The 26,632-nt window shown below is 41.6% G+C and overlaps 3 protein-coding genes across 6 annotated transcripts in view; all 3 read left to right on the top strand.

The window, feature by feature from the left end:
* Positions 1-3,307: 3,307 nt before the first annotated feature.
* oafa (OAF homolog a (Drosophila)) lies at positions 3,308-18,100 on the top strand. Its single transcript, XM_085243382.1, has 4 exons — positions 3,308-4,063; positions 14,905-15,039; positions 15,125-15,305; positions 16,097-18,100. Exons 1-4 carry the CDS (start codon positions 3,833-3,835, stop codon positions 16,369-16,371), a joined length of 822 nt encoding a protein of 273 aa, XP_085099508.1. The 5' UTR covers positions 3,308-3,832; the 3' UTR covers positions 16,372-18,100.
* Positions 18,101-18,402: 302 nt separating this feature from the next.
* Positions 18,403-23,838, top strand: tlcd5a (TLC domain containing 5a). Of its 2 annotated transcripts, none has more exons than XM_085243396.1 (3): positions 18,403-18,754; positions 21,395-21,598; positions 22,027-23,838. In XM_085243396.1, the coding sequence occupies exons 2-3, from the start codon at positions 21,403-21,405 to the stop codon at positions 22,557-22,559; spliced, it is 729 nt and encodes a 242-aa protein (XP_085099522.1). In that variant the 5' UTR covers positions 18,403-18,754; positions 21,395-21,402; the 3' UTR covers positions 22,560-23,838. The 2 variants fall into 2 exon arrangements, with proteins under 2 accessions (XP_085099522.1, XP_085099523.1); XM_085243397.1 differs by lacking the exon at positions 18,403-18,754 and adding an exon at positions 18,799-21,255.
* A 1,145-nt stretch (positions 23,839-24,983) lies between these two features.
* Positions 24,984-26,632, top strand: part of arhgef12a (Rho guanine nucleotide exchange factor (GEF) 12a) — a 43,976-nt gene continuing 42,327 nt past the window's right edge. Inside the window, exons 1-2 of one of the 3 annotated variants that reach the window (XM_085243388.1) lie at positions 24,984-25,378; positions 26,121-26,341. In XM_085243388.1, coding sequence (XP_085099514.1) covers positions 26,310-26,341 — 32 coding nt within the window. In that variant the 5' untranslated portion in view covers positions 24,984-25,378; positions 26,121-26,309. Of the gene's footprint in view, positions 26,342-26,632 lie in introns of all 3 variants that reach the window. The other 2 variants (XM_085243387.1, XM_085243389.1) reach the window with 2 other exon arrangements.

The following is a 26,632-nucleotide window of genomic DNA, read 5'->3' as shown; positions in this document are numbered from 1 at the left end:
TCTGTTTGTCAGCTCTCACCTCGGGTTTGTCAAGCTTTCTCTCGAGGGCATCGTAAAATGAAAAAACACATAATAAGAATAAAGGAGTGACTGTCTTTTTTCCCTGCAACTGAAACCTGTGACTCAACTATATGTTGTCATCAAAGGCAGTGATTATCTCCAGATTTATTTTAGATGCTAGAGCCACTGGAGTCATAAATACATAAATACAAACGTCTCAGGGAGATTAGGCGGATGCATAAACACCTGAAAAACAAGAAAGTGAGCTGCAAAAACTATAACCATAGTGCTTATCCTGTGTATTGCGATGGATTCATGCAAGAACTAAAATTTATATTCTACGGAAGTTACATAAAAATTGGAGACTGACAACAAAATATCTGTTTTCCTCATTCTTGGGGATAATTTTCAAAGATGTTTTAGAGCAGGGATGTCAAACTCATTTTGCACTGTGGATCACAGAGCTAGCTGTAAACAGCTTTAACTACAAATGTACTCCCCAGGATACTTTAATAAAAAAAAAAAGAAGTGTAATTTCAATGGCGTGTCTCAGTTTTTCTACATCATAATGAAACACTGTAGTAAATGAAAGAAGTCTGTCAGAGTGACTCTTTGGCCATAAATTGTAAGAAATAAATGTGTAAAATGACAGAAAAAGTTCTGATTGTGCACGAGGTCCAGTGAGTGTAAAACGAAAACATTTCTGTCAGCTGACAGAATATGTCCTTTAGGGCTCCACTCACACCCAGTGTTGAGGAAGTGCGTTGATGTGTTTTGTGGCGCGATGTGTTCAGTTGATGTGAGAAGAAGAATAAAGCAGGAGTGAGAACTAATAGCTCTGTGTCGTCTGTTTACCAGAGGTGGGACCAAGTCATTGTTTTGCAAGTCTCAAGTAAGTCTCAAGTCTTTATCCTCAAGTCTCAAGTCAAGTCTCAAGTAATGTCAGGCAAGTCAGAGTCAAGTCTCAGGTCACTGGTGTAAAAGTCCAAGTAAAGTCACAAGTCTGAAATTTTGAATTTCAAGTCCTTTCGAGTCTTTAAAAAAAAAAAACGAAAAAAAGCATGTTGCAGTTATGCTAAATGTAAATATTAGACCATGTAATTTTAAAATCTGTGTTTTTCTCAACACATGACAAAATAGTGAACTTAGAAAATATACACAAATTGTGAAATTGCACCTCTTTAAAATGCAGCTCAATTAAACCTAGCTCCAAGAATAATTTTCACCGACAGTTCTGAGATAAGCTGCATGTTATTCTTGGATGCGGTTGTAGGACCGGCTTTAAAATCGCATGACAAAAATATCATACATAAATAAATGATATTTTTTTTAAAATATAATTTAAAAAAAAAACTGCATCACCAACGTAGCCTGGAAAACATTTGCTAGTTAGATGAAGTCAGCTATCTCATCCTAGCATATTTATATGCATATTTATAATCATACGGTTCTTGGAGTGAGTGCATACACTCATGAAGTTTAGTAACTTCCGGTCACTGCAACAAGTCCAGGTACAGTTTACCGACGGATGGGTACAGGACCTTGAAATGCACCGTGTAGAACGAAAGACCATCGTACGTATCATAAGTTTACCAGTCTCACAAATTGTCGTCATAAATACACATTCCTTAACCGTTTATTAATAGGACCTTTGAGCTCAATGGTAATTAATTAGCAGTGGAAATAATTTCTGGTAGCATCACAGAAATGTAGCAGTGACAATAATATTGTATGCTGTAATCGTACTGGACAATTAGTGATACAAAACAACTGTTTTATCCTGTGAATAAAAGTATATGTTTTTGTCAATGTACCATAATAACAGAAGCGAAACGCAATATTGTGTCAGGACAATTCACTATTTATGCACAATAAACAAAGGAGCATAGCGCGACAATTTCTGTTCAGCGCCAGACTTGCTTGTAACCTATATCACCAATTATGTTAAGAAAAATGACGTATTAACTACAACAGCAGACTGACCTTTGTGGAAATGCTTGGAGCAGACTAACCTGTGAGCTGGAGTGTTCTGGGACGTTATATTTGATCTTTGAATGGCTGCAATCCAGGCCATCCGTCGCCTCTTTGTTACTTCGGAAACATGGCTCGAACAATTTCTCTTCAACGACGTAATCCGATAACAACCGATCTCTTTACCCGTCGGCTTCCCGTGGCTGTCATGCGACCGGCTATTGCAGTTAATAATACAACAGCTTCTTGACATTTTTGTGTTTCTTTTTATCGCTGTATAACTGATTTTAATTGAAAGCCTGCGTGCGCTAGTACCGCTTGCCACGAGTTCCCAGAATCCTTTGCGGTTCTACCCGTGAATGACGTCACATTTTCAATCTCTATATAATATGCATGTTAAATTTTATATTTGGGGTAAAATATCAAGTCTTTTCAAGTAAACCGGTTCAAGTCCAATTCAAGTCCCAAGTCATTGGTGTAAAAGTCCAAGTCAAGTCACAAGTCTTAGAACATTTTTTCAAGTCAAGTCTAAAGTCATAAAATTAATGACTCGAGTCTGACTCGAGTCCAAGTCATGTGACTCGAGTCCACACCTCTGCTGTTTACCTCCACAGTGTCCTTTATTTCCTTTATTGACTGATTGATTGATTTTTTTTTTCTTTTACGTGAACCGACTGTAAAAAATCAAATTTCTATAGAAGATTTTAAAAAATGTAGTGAAGGAAAAACACAAACTACCGCTTTTTTACTTTGGTGCTGTATGAATGGCCATGGAGAGGCCATTAAGGGGAAGTCTTTATCAGTAGGAGAGGCTGCAAAAACTTGTGAAAATACAGTTTAAAACCAAAAATTTACATGCTCCTTCACAGTCTCCAAAGCTGCTCAGTGGACCAGTTTGAAATCTTTGGCTGACCGATTTTGGCCCCCTGGCCTTATGTTTGACATCCCTGTTTTGGCGCATTTAATCCAATATTACCTCCACAAGATAGCACATCCGCGCGCATCCTATTAACTCACATCACAGGGCTTTTAAACTTAAGATAATATCTTCTATGTTTCCAACATTTTTACCTGCTTGGTTATTGTTTGCTTTACGACCACCGCCAGCTGCACGGTATAGTTTGCTCATGCATTTTAATCATCCCTACATGCCGTGAGCAACACGCACGGAGCTGTGATTTACAAATCCCCCTACAAACACCTTTTTTTTTCTAATTGCTGGGGTGGAGGAGGGGGGTATTTGCTGTGGAGTGCAGGAGGATCACATGAGGCCTTTAGGGGGATGGGCAGACTTTTCTGAGGGTGGTATGGCTTTAAGAGTTTACTACCATCAGTGCGCTATTTCACTCACACGCCGCAGAAAGTTTGGAGGCCAGGCGAGCAGCGGGATACCGACGGATAGGAAGTGACGGGACTGAGTGAGAGTCAGAAGGAGGTAAGAAAAGAGAGAGAGAGAGAGAAGACGTGAACATCAACACAAAGCAGAGTGAGAAGCAGCGTGCAGTCATCGGACTCTTGACTGTGGTGCGGGAGGGAGCTGAAGTGCGCATGATCTTATCAACAACACCGGAGCGACACACTTTCAATGGAAGGGAACTGGTCCCAGAAGTGAAAGGGAGAGATTGCAGTGAGGACGTGTGTTTGTCGCCTGATTCCTATGAATGTGCCCGTAATTGTGGAAAGTACTGACGCACGGCGGGGGGACCGCATGAAAGAGTGACCCACCAAACTTTGATCATGAGGGAAAAGACTTGACGAGACAACACGGCACAAGAGAAGAACACAGCTGGGATATGAGCGGAGACCTCTGGATTTCGCCTCGATTTTTTGCTCTCTCGGGTACGGTTTTGCGTCTTCGGGGATGTTTGCGAGTTGCATCTCCGCGGCTCCAGGTCGGATACTGACTCGTTTCTGCGCCCTTGTGCTGCTCGTGGCTGTGGGACTCGCTGCGGAGCTGCGGGTCCGAGTCCGGCTCTCTGACGGACTGGTGACCGAGGAGGTTTTGGAGGCGGACAGCGAGAAAGACTCGATATCACTCGAGTTCAAGCAGGGAGATGGGACGCTCATCACTTTTGTGGTGGACTTCAAACGGGTAAGAGGTTGTCCTGCTTACCGCTGAACATGAGGCGGATACTTCCCCCTGGCTCATTTGAATTTTAGGTTATTGAATAACTGCAATTTCCCCTCCAGAATCAGAACTAATTAACAAAGAACTTAATTTCATGCTTCCCATTTTATACCTGCAGACTCATAACACTCCCTCGGTGGTCCTGGAAGTCACTATAGGAAGTCCCCACTTAAAAATAAGAAATTGTGTCTTGTCACTAATCCTTAAAGTCAGTCCAAATCTAACTAAAAGGCACTACTGCTGTGCCCCTCCACCCCCTTACTTTGGTATAATACACCCATCCACCCCTACAACCCCCCAAAAATCTGATCAAGGATCTGCACCGTTCACATAATCAGAACCCCCAATTCTCCCCAAATCTGTGTATCCCTTAGGTGTTGAAATCCGCAACAATGGCTTCTTGGTTCAAGCTACTTTGTTAAATTTTAATTCAGGGTCACAGATCTGAATCTTAAACAAAATCACACCTAAAGCCTTTTTTTTTTTTTAAATAAAGGGGAAAAATCTGAGCAGTTACTGTAGCCCATATTTAAGCTGAAGTATAAAGTTTCATTCATCCCTTTCCATCACAGCTGAGTTTCACCGAGGTCAAGACAGCTGCTGCTCCTTAGATGTGACGCCCCCAAGACCCTAATGGCCTTCGAAACCCCTGCAGCTCAAGGGTCCCGTTCAGAGCTGATCATAAGTGGCCATATTTAGCATTCTTCTAAAATATAGACAAACAGCTCAAGTGTCCAACGCCAACCAGTTGTAACATTTTGGAAAGATGACACTGTTTTGCTTTTGTCAATGGCTATCCGGAGACTCGTGAAATTGTCAGTCTTGCAAAATAAAAAAACAACTGCTTTGCATAAGAGGGGCGTGTGTGGTGGGGGGGGTGCACAGAGCAAAGGCATGTGTCTGTGATGGTTGCTGTCACACAGAAGCTGACAGGCTGGCGAGATGTGAAGGGGGAGATTTACCAGGATTAAGTGGGCATGTCTGACCTTTTTGATCTGCACGTCTGGTTCACTAACCAAAACAGCTAATTTAGAGTTGAAAGAGAAGAGGCTGTCACCCCTCAATCGCTGGTGACACCCACAGAAAGAGACGTACAGTGATCTGAGAGCAGGGAGCCCTTTTCCTGACCGTGCAGGGTTGCTGTACCCCGTTACGCATGCACACACTCCAGCGCACATCACATCTGCACATATGGTTTGGTTTATTTGAACCTCTTAGATCGCTTTACTTTTCCGCTGCCTGGTTTATCTGTACAGTTGTAGGTCAGCCTCTTGCTGCTCCCCCCTACCTCTCCCCTCTTTCTGTCTCACCCCCCCCCTTGTCTCCTGCCCCCGCCTTGTTTCTTCTGCATGTGGTTTTCATTCAAGTCTTGTGCAGTATCTCCCAAGATTTATGGAAAGTTGGATGAGCTGTCACTTCCAGCTGCCATGAATATATAGTTCAGACGAGCGCCTGTGGGAAGCGGAGTGTTTTAAGAGGGATGTTAAACACTGAGTTCTAATGATGAGACACAAAAAATATGGATGGCTCGATAGATAATGTCACATTTTGAAGAGCAAGTCTCGTTCACTGAGATTTAAAAAAAGAACTGAAATGTAGTCACGGGACAGCAGCCTCATTACTATTTGCTGCTTTGTGAATACGTGGCAAAATGTGATGGTAGATGTTATAGCCATTAGACACTGGTGAAGTGGTCTGCTGAATGTGAGAGGGAAGTTTAGTCAACCTTATCCAAGCAATGAATCACAGTGTATGAGCCGTGCAGCGATTTCAGGAAGGTTCTCTGATGGTCTGTAAGCATATGGAAAAGATGAAAAGGTGGTTTTAGCTTGCTCATGACACCTCTGTGTCATGTTGACTGAATCTCAACATGTGGACACCGCTGTCTGTTAACTTCAAAGCAACAGATTTATGATAGTGCGGTTTGCTTTTTTTATGAAGCACAGGCGTTATGGGGTTGGATGGAGTTGATTATCTGCCACTTATTCTGTAATTGCATTTGAAGGTTACACTCTTTTTTTTCTTTTCTTTTTTCTTTTTTCAGCGTGCAGTAAAGGAGCTTTTCATTCCCGTCTGGGGTCTCCATGAAGTATTTACAGCTGAATCGACTCTAAATTATGTAAAATTGCAGCAATCTGTCTGCAGCTCAGAAATATCCTGATGAAATGTTTCACGTCGATCTGCAGATTTTTTTTTTTTTTTTTTTCCCCCACTGTGAGACAAATCTCAGCACAGATGTCGCTCTGAATAGAGAAGGTAGCTGCCAATTTGGTATCCCCCCCCTTTCCACCCCATTAAATTCTGCAATTTATGGTTCAACACAGGCTAGTACCCTGAGCTTAACATAAACCGTTGTCTTAAGGTCAATGCGAGGGAAATGACCCTCATCTTTCAGGGCTTGTTTTGGGTCTTTCCAGATTTGGTGTTTGTGTGTCTTGTCTTTTCTGTCCATCAATGCAGGAATGTGAATGACTTCACGGGGATCTGGGATGCAGTGGTGCACGTCATCGTACATCTATAGTTACAGGCACCTTGGCCTGCAACTGTAAAGCCTTTTTATTATCTGGATACGATTTCAGGGTTTTAAATTTCGGGGCCTATTTCGATTTATAGACTTTTTAGGTCTTCTTTTATTCCTAGATGTTTGATTCGATTCCTTCTTGACGCAAACCTCCACGCTTATCAGGGCTTGGGACTCTTATTAGAAGTACACCGTGGGGCGCACTGCAGTTACAATTTAATGTTAGGCGGCCAGTAGCAAGTGCATTGCTGTCATTTCCATGATGTCAAATAACTAGGTGTCCTTTGATACATCTAAGGTGTGCTTTAAATAATGTAGCAAGTTTGTCACTCTTAAGTGACTGCATGTGAATGCTTGTAAAGGATTCCTTTGCCCTTTAAGTGCAATGTCAGGTGGCATGTTTAAACCCAACCGCAATCCCTCTTGTTCTCTTAACTATGGGTTTGTTTTTTTTAATGCCTAATCCTAACCAGCAAGAAAAGTCAAAAGTGATTTAAAAGCATCTGAAACAAAATGCAGACAGTCTCCTGTCACCCCTTTAGCCACCTAATATGGTCGTTAAAGCTCAGAGGATCTTTTTTTTTCTTTCTGCACTTTAAAACTAGAACTGCATAGTTTGAGATAGTAGGAATAAACAGCTGATACCATCAGTTAGAAGGAAATTTGAAAGGCTTCCGCTCACGCTAGCGTTTTTACTACTTTGGGTGACAAAGCTTTAGGAGTTTGCTGTTCTTACCAAAACCTCAGTTATTGGAACAATTTTGAAAATAGGGGTGTGGGAGAACAAAGAAACTGCTGATCCAAAAAAATCACCAACTATATTTGAGGTTCAGAGTTTTTCGATGGGGATGATCATCTGCAACTTACACCATCCCGTTAACTGGGTCAGGATCTTGTGAATGATGGCACTGATGAGCACGTCGGTGTCCGTTTTCTTTTTTTTCTCCCTGAACCTTGCAAACTGGATCGGCTTTCACTGCGGAGGCCTGCGTTACCGTCAGCTCAGCTCATTGTGATGGTCTTCAAAGCACAGAGGCTTTATGCACACGCCCAGAAATAAGCTTGCCGTAAGAATGGATTGGAGTTTTTTTTTTTTCCACACACCCTCATGTGCTGTGTCAGACACAGAAGGAAAGTTGAGGGTGGGGAGTTAGGTTGGTTAGCTTTTCTGTGTGCCCTCCCATTGGGTTGCAGAGTGTGACCCAGTTAGGCAGGTGCTCATTCAGAGTTCTCTTCGAGCCTTCGTATGCTGTATGCGCCATTAGAATTGTTTAACTGCATTATCTGTCAGACAAACTCTTTTTCTTTTCTTTTTTTTCCTGCGTGGGAGGCTGATGACAGTCCACTTTGTTCTTTTTCTTGTTAGTGTAAAACGCAGAGGTTTGCCAAGAGTCACAACTGGCTGTTGTGTTTTTTTCCCATGTTACAGGTACTTCACATTAGTACAGTACCGTAGCAACCTTTTTTTTTTTCTTTACTTTTGGCTGCCACACCTTGCCTCTTACTCAACCTTGAAACACCATCCCTCTTTGTCACTTGTACAAACTTGTAAAGTCCTTTTTATGGGTGAGTGTCACCTGTTCCAGGAAGTGTTGTTGTTGCTTCAGGTACGTTCAGTACGTTATAAGGCACACAGGTTTTCACACTCCAAACGGTGACTGTGAGCAATCTGTGAGTCACAGAAATCCATGTGGCAAATTGTTTACTCAAGGGATGAACTTTGAAGACCTCGCCTCCTACTCTGCTTTCCTTTTGTATGTTTTTTGCGTGGGAAAATGACTCTGTTCAGAGAAGTTACTGCCTAGTTCTGCTTTCTTGTCTTAAATCTTTGAGGTGGCATTCTTGAACGCTTACTTTTCGTTTTAGTACATTAAGATCTTGTAAGGTTACTCTGTGCTGGAGGAAGAGTTCAGCTAACTTTGAAGTATTTAAAAGTGAACTTTTTGTTTGTTTGTTTACCCATGGCCATAATTTTCCCTGCTTTTTTTCCCCCCCCTAAAAATCAAAAACAAAACACCAAAACAAGCTTCTTCTGTGGTCTTGTTGTTGCCATTCGGGTCTCCTCATGATCCCCCTTTGGCCTCTGGTGGCCCCTTTGCGCCTGTTGGTGTCTTTATCCTTTTCCCCTCCTCCTCTCGCCAGAAGGCCAGATGTTCACATTTAATACTGCTGATAAAGAGCTTCCCATTTTCACAGTCTCTGCTTCCAGGGAGAGACCAGAGCAGAGAGATGACTATCATCTAGCTTTTTAAAAAAAATTCTTACTGATCAGGACAGGGACCGCACGGTGCTGTGGTAGCAGCCTTTGACGGACATGAAGACGGCAGTTGTGGCTTGCAGTGTACATAGTTGTAATTTTTGTCTAACTACAGATGGTTTAAGATGAAGAAGATTGGCAATGACACTGACAAAGAATTGAAGCGTGCCAGATCTTTCTGTCTCCTGAAATATTCTTTTTGTCAAATTCATGGCTGTGTCCGTTTGGGTAGCGCCACTTCGCAAACTTCGGACTTATTTATTTTATTTTTAGGTCAGTGATAGTTCAGGCAGTTAAGTCATAGGGGTCCACACCTGGGAAGGCATTACAACACCCTTTTCCTTGTCAACAATCTGTCGTGTCACCTTTCCTGTCATAAAACAGATTCTGTTTTTTAAGAAAAAGGCTCATAAAGGATATGTTGTTACATAAAACCTATTATCAATATGTATAGTTTGAATAATACCATTATTTTTGTGGTTCCTGAAACCGGATATGAAAGATGTGCAACAACAGTTGGAGGCTGAATGGGACTGTGGCCATCTCTATTGTTTATGCCTCATCTATCTGCCTCATTTCCTTCCCTGTTAGCACTCACTGCTTGCCTCTTTCTCATTTCCTGGATGCAGAGTCCCCCATAAACTGTTTGTGTGTCTACTTAATTGTATCCAGATTCTGCATGAATGAATAAAATGATGTTGTGGGCTGTGCAGAGTTAGTCTTTTTAAAAAGAATTTCGGTTGTATTTTTGTGCTCATGTGTAACACCTAAACATTAACCCCTCATGCACTGGGAAAGGTAAGCTCCTTTTGCATTCTTGTCAGGAGAATAGCCAACAGGAAAACCTTTCTTTTCATGGCTTCCAGTGTTTTGATTGTCCATTCATTGCCAGTGTTTACTAATTGGTTAGCTCTTTGGACAGCCAGGTGTGACCAGACCTAAATGTGGCTCCACATTCCTGCCTTTGGGGCGTCTGTAATTAACTTCAGCTCAAAGCATGTCTTAGCTCAGTGGCTTTTCTCCCGTTCCTTTTGTCTGTGTGCGTCTTTCCCTCTGTCTCCCAAAAATGATCTTTAATCCCTGCCAAAAACCTGTGCTTTTTTTTTTTTGCTGCTGCTTTGAATGGCTTCCCTCACACACTAAAGCAAATACCCTGTCCCGTCACCAAACATTTAAAATCCATACGTGTTTTCAAAAGGCAGTCGGAGCCATTTACGTAGGTTCGGGATTTTAAAAGTAAACACAAGGTTTCATCACTCGAGACAAGCGAATAAACTGGAAGGCTGCACGGTGCTGAATTTTATGTAAAGATTACATTGCCCTTTTTTTTTTTTTTTTACTTTTGATAGTATACAAGCTTGACTTTAATCTTATTTGTTCATTTTTTTAAAGTATTACATAAACTTTTTGGTCCTATGTCAGGCAAATATCCACACAGACCCACACTGATCCCAAATGACTCATCATAGCGTGGCTTACCAGCAGTCCTCCACAGCCAGCCATCAGCCTTATCAACAGACAGGGTCTTAGGGGGGATTTGAAAACAGGAAGAACCCCCTGCACAGGGAACACATACTGCTGTACTGTTTGTGTGCGTGTGTGTGGGTGCACTTGTGCGTGAATATCCATCCTTGCATCGAGTGTGAATCGGTTCAGCCAGAATGGCACTCAAACTGAGATACATATATCTCTTGCAAGTGCAGGTGCAATGTTCCCATGAGCGTTTGGACTGCTTTTCATTGCTGGGCTCCTATTTTAACAGCCTGTAAACCAGGTATATACTCTGCAAGGAGACGGAGTTTGTCTTGCTGGGTTACAGTGTCTGAGAATGTTCACTGTAAATGGCACCCTTTGAGTGTCTGAATGGGCTTTTGTGCACCTCTTAAATAATCTGACCCACCAAAGGTAACCACCAATGAAACGAGCCCCTACCCTCTCTCCTGATTAACAGGTCTTCGTTTGACCCACCAGTCATGTTGCATGAATACAGACTTGTTTGGCTGTTGGCCAGTGGTAGTTTGTCTGCAAATGGACTAAGTCCTATGTGTAAGCGAGCAATGTTAAGGAATTTGCACTTGTGTGGATTATTTATAGCCACCCTGACATTTACGCTGCTCTGCTAGAGTAAAAAAAACTCAAGGATACGCTGCCCTTTGATTATGGTATCGCCAGTCTTTTTAAAGATGGGAATAAGGTTGCCTTTTTAATTCGTAATGTCCGAAGGTGGTTATTTTCTGTAATGTTGGTCAGCAAGTTATTACTCTAATTTTTTTTTTTCTAGGTGTAAACACTCTTTAAGGGGGGTGACTCATTTTCCAAATGTGGGCACCTCCTCTTTAGGGAGTATTTTGAAATTAAGGGGTGCTTTCAAGCTCTAGCAAGTCTACTCGATTCCAGCATTACTGTTTTTCTTGCCATATGCATCCCAGGCAATTATTGTGTCTACTTTTTGGCAGTGTGGTGTATTTTATCAGGAACTGACGAAATCTTTCTCTATAATCCATCACACGAATGAAGCAGGTTTTGTTACAACAGGAAGGGATTACCCCATACTGTGACCACAGAAGCGCCTTTCCTCCCCGTCTCATATTTGTTTGATCTTCTGTCAGTCCTCTGTTTGCATAATTCGGCGACTTTAAAAACACCTTCCCGCTTGGGAGATTGTAAAAAGAGATAGCTGTTGTTTGATCAGTAAGACGAGTGCGCACTCTCTCCTAGTGATATTGCCTGTCATCATAACAACAGGTGTAAACCTTACTTTAATCACTTCATGTTTCACTCCTTTATTGTGTTTTCTTTATCACGCTTTGGAGTGCATCTGCACACATCCCAAACGGTGGTGGTTTTTTCTGGCGGGCAGCAAAGATGATATAACTATTTTACTCTGTTTGCTGTCAGAATGTCAGTGAAATTTTACTCGAGCGTGACCTGAGCTGACATGTCCTCAGCACTGGTTTGGTGTTGTCATTCAAAGGTCGTAATTAAATTTTAACTACTCTCACTACATGACTGCGCACAAAATATACCAATGCTGCCAGCTGAATATGAAGACTACAAAACATCTTGGCCTGTCAGAAGATAAAGATAAAAGAAATATCACCATCCAGAAACTGTAAAAGTTCAATTCAGTGCAGTTCAGTTTTTCATATAGCAGCAAATCACAACAACAGTCACCTCGAGGCGCTTTAAATTGTAAGGTAAAGTTGCTACAAATATGTAGAATAAAGCAGAAAACCCCAACAATCAGATGGCTCCCAATTAGCAAGCACTTTGGTGACAGTGGGGAGGAAAAACTCTTCTAACAGGAAGAAACCTCCAGTAGAACTAGGTTGAGGGAGGGCCAGCCGTTATACACTTATGGACAAGTTATATCCTCTAAACACTAAAATGCTAAGACAAATATATATTTATGAGGGGCAATGGTTAGCATCGTCCAGGTCATAGCAAGAAAGTGTCCGGTTTGAATCCACAGACCAGCTGGAGCGGTTCTTTGTGCAATGAAAAAGTTCTAAAGCAGGTATGCAGGTGAAAGTATCTCTTTGGTTAATATTTGCAGGTATGGTTTTATATTCAACTTCTGATCTTCAGGGTTTTAATTTCTATATTTTAACTCAAATTGTGTAACACGGATAAATGGAAATCTATAGACTACTGTAAACTCTTAAGTACCACCAGCCAGGTAGTCTACTGGCAAAATGCCAGAACTAGAGTAATTTTCTGTAGTTTGAATGGTGGGTGTGGTACACACAAACTCTGCTCTCACATCTGGTGCAGCCATTTTTTTTGGAGTTTACCTGAAGCATAATGCTGCCACATCCTAGAATAGTCTGCGCTACCCCAGTAATACATCATGAGCGTGCTTTATGTTTGTTGTGCAGCTTTGCTCTGTCCTTGGCATGGCTTCAAATCATTTCAGGAGCTCTTCAGAAGTGAAGCATTTAATCTCCAGGAGGAGGGTTGTTTTTTGGGGGGGGTTTGTATGTTTTGTTTTTTTTGTTTTTTTTCTATAATTAAGGGGATTTTCCTGCCATCCTGACCTTCTCATTTGCTCTGCACAGCTTGACATGTCTTAGGTCAAAACTGATCCGATGCTAATTCTAGCTACGTGTAGCCAGAAGCTGCTTCTGGGGAAATTATTTTCTGGAACCTGATCGCTGCCTGTTTGCTTCCTAATTAGGTAATGTAAGTCCAAAAACTTAGCCAAAACAATAAAACTAGGCAGTAAAACACATACCTTTTGGTATTTCATCATTATTGTTTGTTTACTTTGCCATAATGAGACATAACAATGGGAATGGATGTTACCCTTAGTACCCCCTGTAATATTTCACCCTGTCGACTTGCCACAGCTCCCAATCTGTGCTCCCAATTTTTCAACACCATGACTGTCAAACTGTGCCCGTAAGACTTTCCATGGTGTGCAGATGATGTCATTTTGATACAAAATTGCATCAATAAAAATCGTTGCCACAGTAAGCACTGTTAAACTACCTTTGCCCTTTTGGCCTAGACGCAGAGTAGAAATTAGACAATCATTAATCACGAGACATAATGACACAACAGGAGGGGATCAGTGTCTTCGCTTTGCTGTTGAGTCGCTTCCAGAGAAGCAGAGCTAGTGGAACTGCCATGCTGCTCTGTAATTACCCAGAGAGCCCTGGGGCAAATCCATGTGGCTGACACGAATACCTTCCTCTTCTTTCTGTCCCTCCCTCCCTCTCTTCTCCCCACCCGGTGTCCCAGCGTAGCACTATGTGTCTGCAGCATGGGAGGTCTTGAAGTCATGGCCTCTGCTTACTCCTGCACTCTGGGGCAAATGGCCCTCTTGTCCTTCTCGCTGTAGGCATTGTACTCACTCTTTTCGCTGTGATATCTCTTCCTCCGCTCTTTGACATTATCTTATTGTTTTGTGTCTGCAGGAAAAAGCTGAGGCATATAATTTCCACTGGCTCATTTCTGTGTTCCTCTGAGTACCATGTGAACAGCTCATAAAGCTATATAATCAATATTTGCTTAGTAATTTTCTTTCCAGGGGTCAAACAGGATTGCCTTGTGTAATACCCGTGCTGCTATTGTACCCTTGCCAGTGTCTCTTTTCACAGACAAAAGTGGCTGTTGGAGTGAAGATCCAAGCAGTCTGTAAAGGACTGCAGAGCGTAAACACTTGTGAGGCAGAATGCATTGCCTTCTTGCCAGGGTGTACTCTTCTCCATACAGGAAGTGGAAGAACTCAGTGGGGTTATCTCGGAGCTGTTTATCTATTCCAGAGTTCCTCCTGCTCAGGGAGTGAAAGCCTTCAAACTGTTACTCCTCAGCTGCCTGTTTGCTTCAGACGGGTGTGTGAAAAGCGGAGGAGGGGTATTTAGGACTGTGTGTGTCTGTGTTGGAGCTGAAGCCAAGGAGGAGGGGGTTTGGAGTGGGGTTCTAATGAATAGGAGGACAGGTCTACTGCTCTGCTCTCCAAACTCTCGAAGCTTCCCATCATGCTTTGCCTTGCCCCTCACCAAACTCTTTATGGCCTTTTGGTTTGGTGCCAGATCGCTCGCACATTTGCCAACGTGTGTGTGAGTGTGTGTGTGAGTGAAAATTCTCACTATTGACATTTTGCTAGTAGTACAGTTCTACTTTAAACAGCATGCTAAATTGAGTCTGACATTTCTGGCATGTGAGAAATTCTAGTAGGTCTGACAAGAAACAGGCTGGAAAGGTTTAATTTGACACAGCAGAATACTACAGTATTATAGGAGCCTCATTGCACAGGTCTGCAGACAAAAAGTATCAACAAGCTGTCATGTGAGCCTTTATGGGTGAGGTGAATATAAACCCTTTGTTTCTTTGAGTAGACAGCTGTTTGGACATCATTGAACTGCTTTAAGTACCGTAATGGAAACAGTATGTGTTCTAATTTGGATGATTCTCCTCATATAAACAACAACTTATCATAACCTTGCCTCGACTACTATTCCCGATACTTTCCGGGAGTCATCTGTTCAGCTTTTTCATTTCTCATCCCTTTGGCTTTTTCAGGATGTGAAAATATTCCGAGCGCTGATCCTGGGCGAGCTGGAACGAGGGCAGAACCAGTACCAAGCCCTGTGCTTCGTGTCCCGCCTCAACCGCAATGAGATCATCCCCAGCGAGTCCATGGCCCGTCTCAGGCAGGTATGACACGGTGGAGATTGTGCTATGGAAATTTTTCAGCTGATTATATACTGTGGAGAATCTGAGGATATTACGTCTTTCCCAGAAAAATCCCCAGGCCATTCGTTTGGCAGAGGAGCGGAGAGGCCTGGAGCAGCTGACTATGAGCGCAGCGGTCAATCTAAGTCGGGCCTGGCACCTCAGCGCCCACATCCACAACATGTGTAGCGAGGCTCGCGAGGCCATCTACACCAGTGAGGCAGATGTGAAATACTGGCTGGAAAAAGGTCAGCGGCCATCTGATTTTTGTTTATTATTGAACCTCACATAAACTCTGCTGGTGTTTTTGTACCCCCCCCCCCCCCCCCCCTTTTCTTTCTCCTCTCCTGATTGTCTCTCTAATTCTGCATACGTCTCTGAACTGATTCTCCTAATCTCCTCAACACTATCTTCCCTGTTTCTCTCTTCAAGACACCTCTTTCCACTTAATTCTAGTGATATGACTTCAAGTATTATCTTGTGGGGTTTCAATGATAAGACTGTGTGACTGTGCATGTTATCTAGGTTCCTCTCCTCTTTCGCTCTTTGCTCTCCAAACTGCCTTCTTGCACACTATGAAATAGGGTGAAACGGCATGTGTGTGCATGCAGATTAATTTTGTTTATCGGAGAGGTTCAGCCCATTATTTAACCATTTGTTTTCAAAAAAGCAGTTTGCAGCGAGATGCAGATTCTTTATAGCAGCGAAATCCAAATTATTCGAGCTGAGGAGAATTCATACGACAGCACTATTGTCAGCTGACAGCTTTGTTATTAAGAAAACAATGTTGATGGTCACGGTTCACCGAGCGCTCTGCGCCGTTATCTGCACAGGGACCTATCGTAGCGTCTCCTTAGCATAACAAAGCTGCCCTTTCACTGCAGCATCTCGCCTGTTTTATGCCACTTTGTTTGCGCTCTCTAGATCACAGCCGCATTTAATTGAGCGGAATCAGAAAAGGGAGCGATCGGCGCAGACGCGCGACTGCTTGCTTTTTGTTTTTAACTGCCACATGCTTCAATATCTGTTTGTTTTACAGGAGTGGACGGCTCCATATTTGAGGTTCTGCCCCAAGCAACAGAGCTACCCAGCTTTCAGGCCTGTCATGCTACTAAAGACTTGTGGCAGCCATGTCTCTGCACGTACACCCTGCGGCTGGAGTGGTACCCGTGTCTGCTGAAGTACTGCCGCAGCCGGGACGCAACAGGCAAGGGCTCCACCTACAAGTGTGGCATCAAGAGCTGCAGCAAAGGATACCATTTCACGTACTATGTTCCCCAAAAACAGCTCTGCCTCTGGGACGAGGAGACCTAGAGTTTTGTTGTGGATGTTTAAGAAACGAGAAGACTTCTTTTTCTTTTTTGCCAGCCCAGCCAATGCTTCTCCACCCATGCTAACCACAGCAACACTGGACCTTGGTTTATATCATGTGAAGTGAAGCTGTGTCAGGTGGGGAGGGCCGACATCCAGACATTCACGTTGAAGTAGAAATAAATTCAGGTTCCAGATGAGACCAAAAGCTTTTAAGGGAGATGCAGCAAAGTCACTAATTTTTCACTAATGTTTCTGGGGAAAAATGACCTCTTGCTGTCAGTCTTAACGAGAGATATATAATTTTTTTTTTTTTTTTTTTTTGCCAAGAAGCTGTCACTTTTGTGCCTTTTTGGGGAAAGTGAGTGGGGCAAATTAAACAAAACCTCTCAAACAAGCTATGGTATGCACAAAAGATGGACAGTCATACACCGGCAGAGGAACAACACTGTTCCACTCTCAGTCAAAAGGAGGTAGACAAACAAATTCTTCCATCCTGGTGAAGGAAAATTTGAATGTTGGAATTATCTGTCTTATAAAGTTCTGTGAAAACAGTTTATTACCAGCTAAATGCTGTTTTTTACCATGTAAGCATGCTTACAAAGAAAAAACAAAACCTCTCCAATGCTATCTTTATTTATTTTGGTTGCAAAGTGAAATTATGGAGGACTATCATTAAAAAAAAATCTTTTTAATATAATAACCTCATCTGTTTGCTTCCCTGTAGGCATTAAGTTTAAGTTAGTTTCTGAAGTTCATCTTAAACCACAGAGCCTCAGTAACACAAAGTATTCGAACATATTTCAGGTTAACCTCTTGGCTGTTGTTTCTCATCCATATCCTGTTTTGCTTATATACTGCCTGTTTTCATTCTTGTATAGACGGTGTAGAAAAACAGGCATATTATCCTATTTAATAGTGAAGATTTATCCCGAGTTGCCCTGTCATTACCCATGGGGACACCTCCTGCCCACAACTCGCACCCCTCTCAGTCTGTTTAAAAAGTGTCAAACCAAAGTCAAAGAAATGCTGTGAAAGGAGCCGTTTAAAGTTTCAGTTTCTGGACACAAGCTCTTCGGTATGGTGGTGGTTTTTTTTGTTTTGTTTTTCCTCCCCAATGTGAGGATCCATTCAAGCAACAGGCGCTTTAATGATCCACACTGCCATCTTCTGGTTAACCAGCATTTTTAGACTTTTATGCGCGCTGCCAGAATTCTGGTTCTTGGTTTCCGGCTTTGCCTGCTATAATTTATACATCTCATATCTGCCCCCGATAATTTACGTGTAATTCAAGGAGCACTTCTTAAATTTGTGGGACCAAATTTAACTTGTCTGTCTGTTCTTTATAGTACTAGGTTAAAGAAAAGACTGCTTTTCCTCAATAACTTCAGCCTTTTTACTGCCATAACGCAAAAAAAAAAAAAGGGAGAAAAAAGAGGAAAAAAGAGTTTTTAGTGTGCTGGTATGTCCTGCTAACTGAAGAACCAAATGAGTGAAACACACCTATTTGTGGCCTTCTCTGGTGATCAAGTGCCTTAACATTTTACTGATGTTTTTGCTATGTAATTGTAGATTACATTGTTAAACATATTTTTTTTCTATGAAAGAGTTTTTAATATGTTGTAATTAAAAAAGCTGCCGTAACGGAAAAAAATGAAGCAATTTGGTTAAGTACAATTTTTAAGAGCTGTTTTACATAAATTGTTTTAATAAAGTCCTTCTTTGCACTGCATGGACAGCTTGGAAGTTATTTGTGGTATATTGGAGTAATTTTATTAAGCCTTATATGGGGTATAAGGAGGTGTGTGTGTGTGTGTGTGTGTGTTTGGGGGGGGGGGGGGGGGGCAAAGGAATCGGTGTATGGGAATTAAGAGATATACAGTTTAGATTCTTTGCATAGTCATCTGCTTCTGGGTGCTCCAATAAATTGTCCTGTTTTGCACTCGGGTGTGTTATGCCAGTCTTTCGTTCGATCAAGGTTGTAATTTCCACCATTTCCCACACGGTGTCGCCCCTGTTCCGAAAGAAAAAGAGCCTGCCATCGCTACATCAAGGATGAAAGCATGCTTTTCCTACAAAATATTGCATAAATCTACTTTAATCTCTAATTATGGTATTGCACGAGATAATATAAGCAGGATGCAATACACTTTGTAGTGCTAGCAAGTTAATAGGAGCAGAGCATGCAAATGCAGCTACTTGTAATGGGATACAAAGGATGCTGAAGGAGGCTGCTGTTGCTGCTACCCGGTGCCGTTCAGTTAAAGGACAGCAAAGTGTGTATCCAAACAAACCTGCCTCGGTCTTCTACGAGCATATATTTGCTTCAGAGGACGCAAAACAGCCAGGATGTAAACAGAGAGACAGCCACATGTGAACCGTCAAGGTAATTATATTTCACCGCATTTATAAACGTGTTGTAACCCCATAAAACAAGGCTTTGTTAGCTTGCTAGCGGTTAGCTTGCTCCCTGATCCATCTAATAGTACCAGTGCAGAGTTAGCCTGTTATGATAGCATCCCCTCGGCTAAGGGATGAGCTATGGCCCTGCTCTGCTGCTGCCCTTTCACATTGTTAGCAACAGCTGCTTTTGCTGTCACCATCAATAAACTGGCCCACGAGCAAATGAAGAAATTTCTTCATTTGTTCGTGGGCTCGGGTTGCCAGTTCCCGTCCTTTCATTGGTTTGCGTGGGAACACAATTATTACGCTATTAGTTTTTACCTTAAAACAGCTCAAATCTGCATCCATTATAAGAGTAAACATAGCTCAGGTGTCTCACCCTTATCCTAGGAAAGCCTGCAGCAGGGCATGCTGTAATGAAGAAAAACAAATAATAAACATAAAGGTAGTTGTTCAGTTACCTGGTGTTTTCTTGTGTGTACTCTACAGAAGTCTTGAGTCACCACTCATTTCTTTATATTTTGCTAGTAAAATGAGCATATATTGAAACATGTGCAAACATTCATGGGAATGCAGTGTAATAAGGCAAAAACAGACTTTGTACAATTCTAAAGCGCCTGAAAGTCAATATTTGGCAACAATCGTTATTCCTTAGCTTTGCCTGAACTCTCTTAGGTAAGCTTTCTTTTCATTTTTTTAAAAGTTTAAGTAGTCTCTTTTGGATGTTGACTTTTGTTCTGTTCTCTGTCAAGATGATCTCACACTGCTTCAGTAATGTTGAGGTCCGGGCTCTGGGGAGGCCAATCCATGAATGATAGTGTTCCAATATGTGTTTTTTCTATCCAGGTATGTCTTTACTGCATTGGCAGTGTTTGGGATCATTGTCATGCTGAAAAACAAAGCAGCTGCAAATCAGATGCTTTCCACATTGGGCTGCATGGAGGATTAAAATCTGAGTGTACTTCTCTGTGTTTATAATTCCATCAATTTTTACATTTTACAATTTTTACATTGTTATCTGTTGATTAAGAATGGCTTCTTGACAGCCACCCTTCCACTGAGACCATTTCTGATGAGTCTCCAGTGAAAAGTAGATGGATCAACTGATGAATTGTCTGGGCCAGACGCATCTCTTAGGACTTGTGTCACATCCTTGCTGGATTTTTTTCTTATTTCTTAAGGACACGACTTTCAAATATTGTTCATGTATTACAGATAGTTTTTTTTTTTTCGGCCTGCCACTTCTGCTTTTGTTCTCCTCTTGTCCAGGTTCCTCAGATCTTTTAATGACACACTGCATGCTGTACTAAGATATGCCATCTTTCCATCCTCTAGTTGTTTTTGGAATAACTGTATTGGTGCAAAAATACTATTTTATGCACATTAAAGTGTATTATCTGTGGCATTTTTTTTATAGATTCAAAAAAGAGAACAGTTTTGTGACTGTCTGCTACTAACAGAGTGCACAAGGCACAATTTAAAATGGATTTTCTATTATGTAGGCATAATACTTGTTTATTCCTGGAGTTATGTCCCTTTTTATCCTTGAATTAAAAAAAAAACATTCCCAAGAAAATGGTCAGGTCAAAGGACTGGACTGAAAAACTTTCAAAACCCTTTATAAAGCATGGAGAACGATCACTCAAAACCAGAAAGTCTGGCTTCTTGGAAGATAAATATAGAGAAATGTGGAATCGTTCAAGACTTACTAGTTTTATTTTATGTCATTACATAATTTTGTCATTGCATATTCAGATCTCAGATGTTTCCTTTGTTTGCTCGTGATTTTTTTCTCCCTACTTTATTGTGCGTTTTCAGATGAACATGCAGGTTTTCTAAGACTATAAATTCAAGCCTAGTCTTCATATCATCTTTAGGTGCATCCTTTTTATCCATAGTACAAGTGAATCTGTAAAATGATTTGCAGCAGAGTCCATAAACAGATGAATTAATTTATTAACATATTCATTTTCAAGCAGAAAATCTGAAACGGTTCAGTGTCCCGCCTCTTAAATATAGTAATTTATTGCTCTTATATGTGTGTTGTAGTAACTGAATATCTTTTAGTTTATTTGGCTGGCATGTGGACATCACAAGCATAACAACGAAGATAGCAACGGGACATTTTTTGTTTGCTTATTAGTGCAGATGTCAAATAATAAGGGAGAAAGAGCCTTTGTCCCTCTCGGGAACTGTCTGAGACCCAGCACCCAGTAACCTCTCTGCCAGTTTTGAAACTAGCTTCAATCTTTAAGAATCAAGTGTACATCTTGTTCCAGTTCACTGAGGGTGGGCTCATCTGTCTGCATGGTCTCACCTCCTAGTACAAACGTCACAGCAGAAGAAGAGACGTCCCCCTCACCCCACCAGACCCTCAGCCGGCCTACTATAGTACTATTATAGTTCAAGCAAAGGCTAATTGTTGCTCCCTCACAAAGAGTGCACAGTTCAAATCTCTGGACGGTGATTCTTTCTTTTTCTACTGTAAGTGATATTACAGAGCAAGAAGTTCCTCCTTGCATTTTTCTCTCGCCATGTAATGTGAGTCAGAGTTGGCTTGATGACTGCTGAGAAGTTTGTTTAGCTGTAATTTGCTGCTTTTCTTTGTTTGACTTACCTTCAGAGGGGAAGATGGCTGTGCTTGTCGTTTGTGCTCTCCTGTGCCTATCCTGCTGGGTGTCTTTCTACTTTGTCCTGTGTAACGTTAACGGATCCAGGAGCTACGAATGGAACTGTCGACTCGTCACGCTGGTGCACGGGATCCTGGCAGTCTGCATCACAGCGTACATAGGCTATGTAGATGGACCTTGGCCTTTTACTTATCCAGGTAGGGGATGCAGCTTGTCAAGATTTTGTGTGCACATTAAAACCTAAAAAGACAGCAAGGATGCAGAGACACAGCATAGATTTTAAGCAGCTCACAGACTTAATATTATATCCTCTTATGCATTAATGTGACATTACTGTTTAGGTTCATCTATTAGTTTTCACTGTAACATCTGCTGCTTTTTCTTTGAAAATTGATGCAGACATGAGGCATCTAAACTAGTTAGCACAGTTGAGCTCTAACTACCAGTGGAAACTTTTTGTAAGGTGCTGAAAAATCTTTAGACACAAAGACAAAAAGTTCTCAAGAGCTGTTTTTGTTACACGCCAATATAAACAACTATGTGCTCATTTCACAGTAATAACTTGTTTTATCTGTTTCTATAAGAAGCTAACTAAAGCCGGTCTTTTTTTGTCTGTGGATGCCAGGTACAAAGAACACCCCTCTGCAGATAAGTGCCATGGTCCTGAGTCTGGGCTATTTTATTTTTGACATGGCCTGGTGTGTGTACTTCCGTACAGAGGGACCAGTTATGCTGGCCCACCACACCATGAGCATCCTGGGAATCCTGTTGACCCTTTGGTTGGGGGAGTCTGGCATCGAGTCGTGCGCGGTGCTCTTTGGCAGTGAAATCACCAACCCTCTCTTGCAGGCGCGCTGGTTCCTCAAGCAGACTGGACGTTACGGGACTCTGCTGGGGGACGTTGTGGACGTCCTGTTTGTGCTGCTGTTTGTGGTGATGCGAATCTTCGTGGGAGGCACAATGCTGTACTGTGAGCTGATCTCCCCCAGGCCGAGATTCTTTATCAAGTGTGGCGGAGTGGCCATGTACGCCCTTTCCTGGGTCTTTATGGTAGACATTGTTCGATTTGCCATCCGGAAGAGCAAAAGCTGGCACAAACACCAGAGAGACCGCCAAGAGCTTTTAGCAGCTAATGGTCATGAAGGGAAGAAGGAGTGATCGGCATCAGAAGGGAATCCATTTATGTCATTTCTCTGCTCTTCGCTTTGGACACTTGATGGAAAGTACATGGAAAGCAACTTTCTCCATGTTGAAGTGTGATTTTAGAAAAAGGGATTTTTAAATTAAAAAAATGCTAAGGCTTCTTTTTGTAAGGTTTGTGGATTTTGGAGCTGAACATGCATAAAAGGTGCAAACAGCACTGACACAGTTTATATCACTGAAAACCAAAGCATGTTGTATAAACACACAAAGAAAACCTGTGGGAAGAAAAGTTGCCGTTAACTGTGACCTAGTCATGTGTGGCAGTGTGGCTCCAAAAGGAAGTTCCCTACTAGAAAAGAAAAAGTTTACATGTAATGTTGTAGTCCTTGTGAAACACTTTTAGTGATGTCAACAGACTAGGATTGGTACTCAGGGAAATTAAGTAATATCAGAAAGATTGACGTGTGTTTGATGTGTTTAATCAAATTTCTATTTATTTTGCATCCCTCCTTTAAAGCTCTATGTTACAGTTTTATTGAGTCTATTAAATTCTAAATGTGTTCTTTTTAGTGTAAATTGTAAACTATAAATACATTCTCATGTTTTCTGAAATGGTAACCCTTGTCAACTTTATTGTACCAGATGTGTGAGGGTGGTCGCGCGTGAGTAATCATTTAGACAAGATCTGTGCTCTGCACTGATAGCTCCCAGCTAATTTAATTTAATAAGCTGTTTGTTGAATGTTTCAGTCTCACAGAGATCTTGTCAGAAATTGTCCAAGCTTTGATTAAATTCATTCTGAGCTATCTGTACATTGTGCAAGTCTTTCAAAAGGTCTTTTTTTTTAAATAAACCATTTTGAAATAAACATGTTATACAATGTTTGCCTTAATAAAAAATGTGCTACTGGGATGAAGACAGGAAGTTTTTATATTAAGGGACTATAATGACTGAGCCCAGATTTTTATGTGCATTCTTGTCTTAATTGTGAGAATATGTTTTTGTCGCAATAGGTTAAAAACATGCCATCTGTTTGTTTCCTATGTCTGTTCACCTGACTGGCACTGAGAGAAGTCTCTGTGTGCATCACCAATACATACAAGAAAGTACAAACCTAACTAGTGTGTGCCTTAGTTATCTGAATGTACCTTCCTAATGTGTTTTTATCCTTTCTCATGTACTGTAAACTCATTCAACACAGGAGGCGGCGTCACAAGAGCCATTTTGGGTCGGGGTTTCATCGTTCACCTTTGTAATCCCTGTGTAAAGTGAAATAAAATAAACTTGACATGTTGTTTGCATTCACTAAACAGCAAATTTACAACTAAACTGAAACATCAACTGTGTTCTAGTCAAGCCTAGCGAAACTCGAGATGAATTAGTCGACTGAGAGTGAAGTTACCTAAGCTGTCCACATGATGGTGTCATATCAATTATTTATGAATGATGAGAGAGGAAAGATGTGGTCTTTCTGCAATTCTAAAATAGCAATGAAAAGGGAAGAAAAGCACTTTTTATTTTAAACACAAAGCATCAGCAACTTACATTAAGTTACATTAAGTCCATGTGTAACTTTTTGGTTTTTCTCATTTTAGCATAAATTCGGTCGTTTTGGACCAGTTTTCAGTCTTTACCAATGCAAAGTGGAGATAGGTGTGTGTCATGCTGTGTGTAATATACAATGTGCCTTATTTATTGTCGTATTTACAGTATAATGTAGGGTGCCAGAAATGCAGTGATGTGTGACTGCAATGGTCAGCACAGCAATCACACAGTAGCGCAGTAGTTGTGTATTTAAGCAAGGTAGTTGTGTGAGAAAAAGGTTAGAGTACAAGCCAGACGGGAATTTGTTTATTAAGAAAGATAAAATTATGTACTTTGCATTGATAAATATGACTCACCACAACCTTAATGGGACAGATGAAGTTTTTTTTTTTATCATTTTCATTTGATGGTTGGTTTTGCTTCCAGTAATATCACATGCACAAAAACTGGAGTCGTATAAATGACTCTTGGACTGGAAGGTTCAACACTGCATGAAATGCATGAATAATTTATTGTGTCAGTTTCATGAGTGCCTTTTGCATCCATATTTGACTTTTACGGCACACACAGTTACTTGAAGCACTATTGAGAAGGAGACTGACTAACATGAAGATATTCGTGTCTATACATTTAAAAATGATCAAATTATAACAATTTTTTGGCCCAGTGGCCATTATTTAATATCCCTGCCAGCTGCACACGCCATTGAGGCGCTGCTTGTTATATTCACAGCCTACTATAGTTGCATCATACACGAATAAATTATACATGTTTAGTATTACTGTTACCAGTAGTAGTAGTAGTGCTTGCTGTCGTTGTTACTCGTTTTTCAGTAGTGGTCCCTGATATTATGCTGAAATAAATTCTCCCCGGCGGCAGGAAGTGGTTAGTCTCTCCCAACTGCTAGCTAGGGCGTTGCTAGCGGCAGAAAGTGGGATTTTTTTTGGTACCTTTCCTCAAGTTATTCTCTCGAACAAACAGCGTTGTACGTTGGGAAAAAATAACGTTTAATGTTCGCTACAAGTTTCAAGCCCCTCGACGCTTTTTTGTCGTTGTTTACACGGGAGCGGTGGTTACTTTCTTTCCCGTTAGCTGGCGGCCACATAGCTAGCCTGCTTTCCATCCACGGGAATTCTGTCGAGAATTGACGATTTCTTTTGGAACATGGAGTCAAGAGACGCTGTGCTGTGCTAACGGGCTCCGCTGCATTTTGTTTCCTCAAGGAGTCTTTTTGAAGGACATAACGCGAAGACGTATCGCAAGCCAGTGAAAATACACGAGGTTTTTGTGTATGTATGTTTCGCTCGTTGGCCGGCTCATTGTTGTGAACGGGAGTTTGCTTAGTTTGCACTCGAAACAAGAGCCCACGAAGCAAAGTTTTTTGCTGAAAGAGCTCATCTGTTTTGTTAGCTGGTAGCTGGTGAGATTCAACGACTGCCAGTTTGCAGTGAGAAAGGATTTTTTGGGGGGGAAACCTATGTGCTTTTTTTTAAATGACCATTTAACTCAGTTCGTTTCTTTTTAATCAAAGCGGTTTGACGTTAGCTGCAGTTGTTTTGCTAATTTCTAACACGGGTCGTTTAAACTCGGCATTGAGCGATTCTCCTGGTCACGGGAGAGTCGTCCCCACAGCCACAGACAGGCATTTCTTGGAGCAGGGAATACCTAATGGGACTGGAGGAATTTCCAGCATCTTCACCGATCATTTAGACACCGAGGCCATTCGGCCGAGCTGGGTGTTGGCAGACGAACTACATCGCAGGGCCAAGGTGTCAGGAACGTTGGGATACGCATTGTTTACATACATCATATCGGCGGAAAACTGGGATGTGAATGCAAAGGAGACACACGAGGAGTTCGTACATACACGACAACTTGTGTCAGCTGCACCAGTATATTTATTATTGTTGCCAAAATATTGTTTATTACGGGGTAGGACTGCTAATTCGACCAAGGCCCCGATTGATTTTTATGATCTGCACTGTAGATTTTTTGCTGTCATTTAATTTTAACAAGAAGTCCTGGTTGTAGCTTAGGCTCATCTGGTGTTTGGAGGTGCCTTGCAGCAACCTCACAGTGAACTGATTCCCAGCATCGTTCTCAAAATCCCTGCCTACTCCAGACGAATGCCAGAGAAAGACGCTCCAGGAAATCGCCTCATCACACTCTGGAAAATGTTAATAGGATATAATTTGCTGCAAATCTAGAACCGGAAGCCCAATGAGTGACACACAGCCCAGCTTCACTGACAGGTACAGTAAACAACCACCTTTTATATTCTGTTAATGCACTGTTTTCACCTTCAAAGTAATAAAATCATAACATTTTTGTGAAAGTCCCTTGATACGGTTGATCTGAAAACGTGTTTTACACGGTTTAGGTAAAACACTGACCTATGTAGATGATGCTCGGTAATAACTGTTATTCAGTTACTAATGAAGGACATCAGATCTTGATGGAAACTGCTGATCTCAGCATGGATAATGGAGTTCTCTGTAGACTGTAAAATACTACTTATGGACTGGATGAGAAGGACTTCTACT

The sequence above is a fragment of the Mchenga conophoros genome, linkage group LG14 (assembly GCF_057382185.1).
Source record: "Mchenga conophoros isolate Kocher_MC1m ecotype Shallow Benthic linkage group LG14, M_conophoros_male_GT1.1, whole genome shotgun sequence".
Taxonomy (NCBI): Eukaryota; Metazoa; Chordata; class Actinopteri; order Cichliformes; family Cichlidae; genus Mchenga; species Mchenga conophoros.
This window is presented reverse-complemented; position numbering and strand designations above follow the sequence as displayed.